Raw genomic sequence first — 8,441 nt, 5'->3', positions numbered from 1 at the left:
CATGAAAAATAGCTAGAACTTTAAGCAGGCTGTGTGCATTTTACTGTAGACTGACTGTTTTTAAACTTATGTGGTAGTTAAATAGCCCCTAGACCTCAGTAATCGTGAAAAAAGCCTGGAAATTTCAGTTTTGACAATATGGGACGTTTAGCGCTTTCCCTTCTATTGACAGAATTTTCTGTAATTTATAAGACAATACTTTTCCTCCATTGATGAAATTTTCCGACTTTGTGTTTTCACAGTTATAAGGTAGGAGGCACTATTACACATCTTCTGAAAAAGTACAGAATCTCCACCTTTTCGACATGTTTCTGCAATGTTGTCTGGGGGTTTGGCAAAAGGAGAGTGGGATGGTGGGCGGTGCTCGGGTGGTGACAGAAGGCGGTGACTGTGTAGTTCTGATGTCAACTTTTTACGGAAGTCACAACGGTTCATGAAAAATAGCTAGAACTTTAAGCAGGCTGTGTGCATTTTACTGTGGACTGACTGTTTTTAAACTTATGTGGTAGTTAAATAGCCCCTAGACCTCAGTAATCGTGAAAAAAGCCTGGAAATTTCAGTTTTGACAATATGGGACGTTTAGCGCTTTCCCTTCTATTGACAGAATTTTCTGTAATTTATAAGACAATACTTTTCCTCCATTGATGAAATTTTCCGACTTTGTGTTTTCACAGTTATAAGGTAGGAGGCACTATTACACATCTTCTGAAAAAGTACAGAATCTCCTGATCAAAACACAAGCAAAGAAGCAGAAGCAAGTGATAGCATATGCAAGCAGGAAAAAGGGATTTTCTAATCTTTTTGTTAATTTTTTTTTGTTTTACATTCAAGTGCTGAAAAAAGGAATTAATGAAGCTAGAATAAAACAGGTTTTGCTTAAAACCAGAGACTCTCTTCTTTCTTTTGAAATACTGCATGCTCATATATTCATAGATATTTGGGAGGCCATGAAAGTTTTGTGAAAATGATCATAAATGCTGGTGGTGGCTGGCAACTTTTTAAAAAAAAATGCTGTTGGGGAAAGAGTTTAACAACTAAAGGTCTCAAAAAGGCAGTATGACAAACTTCAGGTCTAGAGTTTCAAGTTTATGAGAATGAGTGAACATGTCATTTATGAGATAAAGGCTATCGGGGATCCTTATCTTTAAAAGAATTGAATACATCTGAGTTAGTACGTAAATGTAGTTAAACCAGTACAAACAGACACAGACACAGACACAATCAATCTTTTACTATGATTACAAGTCCTATTTGTAGTTCAAAATCATTTACTATCAAAACGTAAACAAAGCAAAATATTGATAGCCAGCACAGACTAATAAAAACATGAGTTTCATGACTCTGTGTAGGTCTTCAAATATTCTTATGTGGGCTGGAATTATTTGCGACACTGCATAGCATGTTTAACTGCTGTAACGTTTTCCTTCTCACAGTCAGCTTAAAGGGCACCTATTATGCCCCCTTTTATGCCACCTTTTTACAAGATGTAATATTGATCTTGGGTGTCCCCAGAATGTGTCTGTGAAGTTTCAGCTCAAAATACCCCACAGATCATTTATTATAATATGCTGAAAATGTAATTTTTGGGGCATGTCTAAAAAAAGCTGTTTTGGTGTGTATCACTTTAAATGCAAATGAGCTGCATATTCCCACCCCATCTTCAGAAGAGGGCATAGCGTATATCTCTGCTTACCGTACCCACAGCAATAAACAACCGGTAGCAACATGACTGAGAGCGAGAGAACCGGTGTTCAGCCGTACATGTTTGAACCGGAGTCCAGCACAGAGACACTCCGGCAGAAGAAACAAATATGAACCAGGATGTCTCTGAATGGTTATTTGATACATTTATGTACATTTAGAGTGTTCACAGCTCATTTGCAACGACGGACGAGCAACACACACACACACACACACACACACACACACACACACACAAATACTTAGATAACGTTTGCTATGCGCTTTAACGAAAAGACACACGCACATTAAATACGGTTAAAGCGTTAGCTAAGCACTATAACGACATGACATTGAGGGATGCTGTCGCATCATATTCAAATATTACTTCTCGTACCAGTGCTCATGTGGCAAATGTAAGAGGATGCCTACAGAAACAGAGAATATATGCTGCATTTAGTGTTTTTAATGTCTTGTCTTTACAGATAACCTACACAGTTTTTCAAGACAATCACCTTTTACTCTCTTCTTTACAAACGTATGGTTATACAGTATATAAACAAGGTTAAAAGTAGATTACAGACTTTTGGTCTCTAAGACAACAATAGCTTTAACCAAAGACTATAGAATATTATCCAAGACGTCTCACTCGTATATGTTTTGAATGGGGAAAAATGCAACGCTCAATATGGCCGCTCTATCGAACGAAGCCCCGCCGTCTGAGTAAAAGAGCCAATCGCTAATCGGTAAAGTCAGTGCATCACTGCAGCTGCTGTTAGAAGTCCCGGTTGCTCTAGAAACAGTCAGCGTTCTGAGATGTGAGCTCAGGACCGCGCATGCGCATGGACACACATTTATGTCCAAACACCATGTAAAAATGGATTTTGCATAAGAGGTGACCTTTAAAAGAGAAAAGCCTCATTTGATAAAAGTTACAACTGATAAATCAGTCTAAGTGAACAGAAATTTTCTTAGAACGTTTCTTGCAATCACAGTCACTATGGCATTTGACATATGGAACTTTTTAGCTATACTGACACTACAATGACCTAAATCTGTACATAAATGAAATGATGTTAGGTTACTAACAGTAATTTAAATTTGTGCAAATGTAAGTGCTCTTATTGATGTGAAATATATTTAGCTGGGTTTAACACAATTTAATGCAAAGCATGCAATTCTCAAAATGTATTTAATATTTGGAGAAGGGAAAAATAAAAACAAAGAAACAAACAACAACTACAACAACAAATACTGCTTGTATTCTGTCTGGGTACATTGTGTTATTGATAAGAATCACTCAGCAACAACATTTGATTGTGTTTACGCTAATTCTATATACACAATTTCATAGAAATAATCCGAACACACGGATACTCTTTGGACTTACATTAAAAGAGAGCAATAGCTAAAAGCAAAATAAATGGTAGACAATAGTTGCTGAACTGTTCAGTAACAACATGAAGGCAAAACTTAGCAAAGGGACACTGTATATGACTTTAACAAATATAGCTAAATATACATTTGAGGAACAAACTATAAGTGGCAATCTTCCCCACAATGGAAAAGGCATTAGTTATGTATTGTTTGCATTATTGATTGCAGTAGAAGTACTGTATTTTATAAAACTACATATGAGGTCAGTGGGCTACAGGTCTAGCCTAGCTAAATTTTTATCTCTGAATATAACACTGTGAGAAATACCTAGCTGTGACAAATAATACCTTTGGTTATTTGTACTTGAATTTACATCACTAATACAGAGTACTAGAAATGTTTAAACGTCCGAAGTGTTAGGGTCCTAATAAATGCGAGTGCTAAGAACTATATAACAAGTTTCAGCTATAATGGCTTTACATGTCTATGTTTGGAATGAGCAACTGCATCAGGTCCTGCCGTATGATCCCTATGGTGAGCTCCATCTAAGCTTATTTAAAATTACATGTAAACATAAAGAGATTTAAAATTTAACATTTTTTGGCTGATAAAGTTAAACTAAAAGGACTTCTTTTCCACTGCAGCACAGGGGATCCTACAGAATGAGGATCTACGAGAGGGAGAACTTCATGGGTCAGATGCATGAGATGATGGATGACTGTGACAACTGCATGGACCGTTACCGCATGCCTCACTGCCAGTCCTGCCATGTGATGGACGGCAACTGGCTCATGTATGAGCAGCCCCAATACAGAGGCAGAATGTGGCACTTCAGGCCTGGAGAGTACAGGAGCTTCAGCAATATGGGTGGCATGAGATTCATGAGCATGAGGCGCATCATGGACTCCTGGTACTAGAGTTCTAGTGTTTCAATAAAATATTTTCTCTACAAAAGCAAACATTGTGTAGTGAAAATGAGTATTCTACAAAATCACACTTAAAATAAAACAATTTACGTTCTGAAGGCTAATACACATTTCATGGTTACTTTTTCATAATAATTGTTATTAACTCTTTCCCCGCCATTGATATAATTTTCTGTCATTTATAAGACAACGCTTTCCCTCCATTGACGGAATTTTCAGACTTTGTGTTTTATATAGTTATACCACAGTTATATGGTAGGGGGCGCGATTACACATCTACAGCTCCCTTAAGGAGTTTAGTTTAAATAGTTTTATTATTAGGTCTTCTTTCTGGCCCTAGAAGAGGAGAATCATCAGGGCTGGACTGGTGCTAAAATTCAGTCCATCTGGCCCACACAGTCCCCCATAAATGTTTTGCTGGGGTTAGGGCAATTGGAATAAATTATTTATTAATAAATAACGGACGAAAACAAATTATATTTTTGAATACTTAAAATGCGTTTATCTATATTAATATTCCATTATATTGCAGGCTCTTAATTATTGAATTCATATTTTTCTGCAATTAAAGTTTATTAGAACTGTTATATTTTCCTTTGAAGTTGCCCTAATGAAAAGCTAATTCTTGAATCCAGAGTTAACTATAGTATTAGTAAACCTTTATAAAATAGACTTTGAAATTGCCTTTACTTAAACCAATATTTAATAGGCTATAAGTAGGCCTATATCCTATAACACTTTTCGTGACATTAATAATAAATATCATTAACCATATTTCTACAGTGTCAGTAAATGCATGTTAAATAGCTAGGTGTGGTGCTGTGGATTAAATTGCTTATTTACAGTTTTGTACAGTTTACCTCTACACTTCAGTTTACATGGTCGGTGCTATTCAATCTGGTTTCTGCTAGATTCACCACAGAGACTTTACTGTTCAAATATAAATGTCGTGTGTGGAACTCAAATGGGCAAGCACTGCTTATTATCACTTCAATAGAGAGGCGAAAGTGTCAGGCTGCAGTCGTCAGCGCTGTGCAGGTGCAAGACACCGGTCCGGTGTGATCCAGCTGTTCTCTTGCGCTGTGTGGTTTAATCAGGTAACTTAGTGCCGTTTCATCACTTGGCTTTTAGTGTTTGTTTCCCATGCGCTACAGTAAACCAGAGGTGATTAAACGATACCCACAACTCTAGTATAAATGAGTACAAATACATTTTTTATCGCTCATATCTTTTGGACTGAAATAGCGCAGACACTAATATGTGGGGGTGTGGTGGGATTTCTGCAATCGGCACACCGGGAAAAGCTCGGGTGCTCCCGATGGTCAATCAATTCTAGGTCTAATTTTCCTTTCCTCCACAGCCAATCACGTCGAGCCCCCTCAAGCCGCAGGCCCTGGGGCTTCAGCCCTGCCTAGCCCTTATGTTAATCTGGCACTTACCATGATGGGCAAGGTAAACTTCATTCCAAAAACAATTTTACATTACATTTAATTCACATGACTTTAATTTCATAGCTCTATATAACTGTAAAACATTAAAAGAATAACTTTGAATTTTCAGGTCATCTTCTACAAGGACAGGAATTTCCAAGGTCGCTCTTATGAGTGTATGGGTGACTGTGCTGATTCTGTGCTCTATCATGGACTGTTACCGCATGCCTCACTGCCAGTCCTGCCATGTGATGGACGGCCACTGGCTCATGTATGAGCAGCCCCAATACAGAGGCAGAATGTGGTACTTCAGGCCTGGAGAGTACAGGAGCTTCAGCAATATGGGTGGCATGAGATTCATGAGCATGAGGCGCATCATGGACTCCTGGTACTAGAGTTCTAGTATTTCAATAAAATCATTTCTCTACAAAAGCAAACATTGTGTTGTGAAAATGAGTATTCCTCAAAAACACAAACAAAATACATAAAACACTTTTTTATAATAATTAACACAATTTAATGCACAGCATGTAATTCTAAAAATGTATTTAAAATTTGGAAAAGGGAAAAATAAAAAAAGAAACAAACAACAATAACAACAACAACAACACCACCAAATAATAATAATTTCTCTACAAAAGCAAACATTGCATTGTGAAAAACAGTATTCCACAAAAACAAAAACAGAATTCATAAGAAAACTCTTTTTCATAATAATGAACTCTTTCCCCTCTATTGACAGAATTTTCTGTAATTTATAAGACAACACTTTTCCTCCATTGATGGAATTTTCCGACTTTGTGTTTTCACAGTTATAAGGTAGGGGCGCTATTTCACATCTTCTGAAAAAGTACAGAATCTCCTGATCAAAACACAAGCAAAGAAGCAGAAGCAAGTGATAGCATATGTAAGCAGGAAAAATGATTTTCTAATCTTTTTGTACATTTTTTTTTTCTTTTTGCTGAAATTTACATTCAAGTTCTGAAAAAAAGGAATAAATGAAGCTAGAATAAAACAGGTTTTGTTTAAAACCAGAGACTCTGTTCTTTCTTTTGAAATACTGGATGTTCATATATTCATATATTCATAGACTCATATATTCATAGATTCAATATTCGGGAGGCCATGAAAGTTTTGTGAAAATAATCATAAATACTGGTGGTGGCTGGCTACTTTTTTTAAATGCTGTTGGGGAAAGAGTTTAACAACTAAAGGGCTCAAAAAGGCAGTATGACATACTTCAGGTCTAGAGTTTCAGGTTTATGAGAATGACTGAACATGTCATTTATGAGATAAAGGCTATCGGGGATCCTTATCTTTAAAAGAACTGAATACATCTGAGTTAGTACGTAAATGTAGTTAAACCAGTACAAACAGACACAGACACAGACACAATCAATCTTTTACTATGATTACAAGTCCTATTTGTAGTTCAAAATAATTTACCTGTAGACTATCAAAATGTAAACAAAGCAAAATATTGATAGTCAGCAGAGACTAATAAAAACATGAGTTTCATGACTCTGTGTAGGTCTTCAAATATTCTTATGTGGGCTGGAATTATTTGCGACACTGCATAGCATGTTTAGCTGCTGTAACGTTTTCCTTCTCACAGTCAGCTTAAAGGGCACCTATTATGCCCCCTTTTATGCCACCTTTTTACAAGATGTAATATTGATCTTGGGTGTCCCCAGAATGTGTCTGTGAAGTTTCAGCTCAAAATATCCCACAGATCATTTATTATAATATGTTGAAAATGTAATTTTTGGGGCGTGTCTAAAAAAAGCTGTTTTGGTGTGTATCACTTTAAATGCAAATGAGCTGCATATTCCCACCCCATCTTCAGAAGAGGGCATAGCGTATATCTTGGTTTCGCATACATACAGCAATAAACAACCGGTAGCAACATGACTGAGAGCAAGAGAACCGGTGTTCAGCCGTACATGTTTGAACCGGAGTCCGGCACAGAGACACTCCGGCAGAAGAAACAAATATGAACCAGGACATCTCTGAATGGTTATTTGATACATTTATGTACATTTAGAGTGTTCACAGCTCATTTGCAACGACAGATGAGCAACACACACACACACACACACACACACACAAATACTTCGATAACGTTTGCTATGCGCTTTAATGAAATGACACACGCACATTAAATACGGTTAAAGCGTTAGCTAAGCACTATAACGACATGACATTTATATGAGGGATGCTGTCGCATCATATTCAAATATTACTTCTCGTACCGGTGCTCATGTGGCATATGTAAAAGGATGCCTACAGAAACAGAGAATATATGCTGCATTTAGTGTTTTTAATGTCTTGTCTTTACAGATAACATACACAGTTTTTCAAGACAATCACCTTTTACTCTCTTCTTTACAAACGTGTGGTTATACAGTATATAAACAAGGTTAAAAATAGATGACAGACTTTTGGTCTCTAAGACAACAATAGCTTTAGCCAAAGACTATAGAATATTATCCAAGACGTCTCACTCGTATAGTTTTGAATGGGGAAAAATGCAACGCAATATATGGCCGCTCTATCGAACGAAGCCCCGCCGTCTGAGTTAAAGAGCCAATCGCTAATTGGTAAAGTCAGTGCATCACTGCAGCTGCTGTTAGAAGTCCCGGTTGCTCTAGAAACAGTCAGCGTTCTGAGACGTGAGCTCAGGACACACATTTATGTCCAAACACCAAGTAAAAATGGATTTTGCATAATAGGTGACCTTTAAAAGAGAAAAGTCTCATTTGATAACAGTTACAACTGATAAATCAGTCTAAGTGAACAGAAATTTTCTTGCAATCACAGTCACTATGGCATTTGACATATGGAACTTCTTAGCTATACTGACACTACAATGACCTAAATCTGTACATAAATGAAATAATGTTAGGTTACTAACAGTAATTTAAATTTGTGCAAATGTAAGTGCTCTTATTGATGTGAAATCAATAAGATTTCAATAAGACTTCGGGCCAACCAGAAGCCGTGGCTAACAGGGGAGGTCTACGGACTC

The 8,441-nt window shown here is 36.9% G+C and overlaps 1 protein-coding gene across 2 annotated transcripts in view; it reads left to right on the top strand.

Moving 5' to 3' along the window:
* The window catches only part of LOC107555043 (gamma-crystallin M2-like), an 11,474-nt gene extending 5,665 nt beyond the window's left edge, over window positions 1–5,809 (top strand). Inside the window, exons 3-5 of one of the 2 annotated variants that reach the window (XM_016237731.1) lie at window positions 3,538–3,591; window positions 3,702–3,827; window positions 5,662–5,809. In XM_016237731.1, coding sequence (XP_016093217.1) covers window positions 3,538–3,591; window positions 3,702–3,827; window positions 5,662–5,808 — 327 coding nt within the window. In that variant the 3' untranslated portion in view covers window position 5,809. Of the gene's footprint in view, window positions 1–3,537; window positions 3,592–3,701; window positions 3,990–5,661 lie in introns of those variants that run through there. The other variant, XM_016237730.1, reaches the window with a different exon arrangement.
* Window positions 5,810–8,441: the final 2,632 nt, after the last annotated feature.

This window comes from Sinocyclocheilus grahami, unplaced genomic scaffold (genome assembly GCF_001515645.1).
Source record: "Sinocyclocheilus grahami isolate Dianchi unplaced genomic scaffold, SAMN03320097.WGS_v1.1 scaffold523.1, whole genome shotgun sequence".
NCBI classification, from domain to species: domain Eukaryota; kingdom Metazoa; phylum Chordata; class Actinopteri; order Cypriniformes; family Cyprinidae; genus Sinocyclocheilus; species Sinocyclocheilus grahami.
The sequence above is the reverse complement of the archived record's forward strand: the minus strand, read 5'-3'. Positions and strand labels throughout refer to the sequence as shown.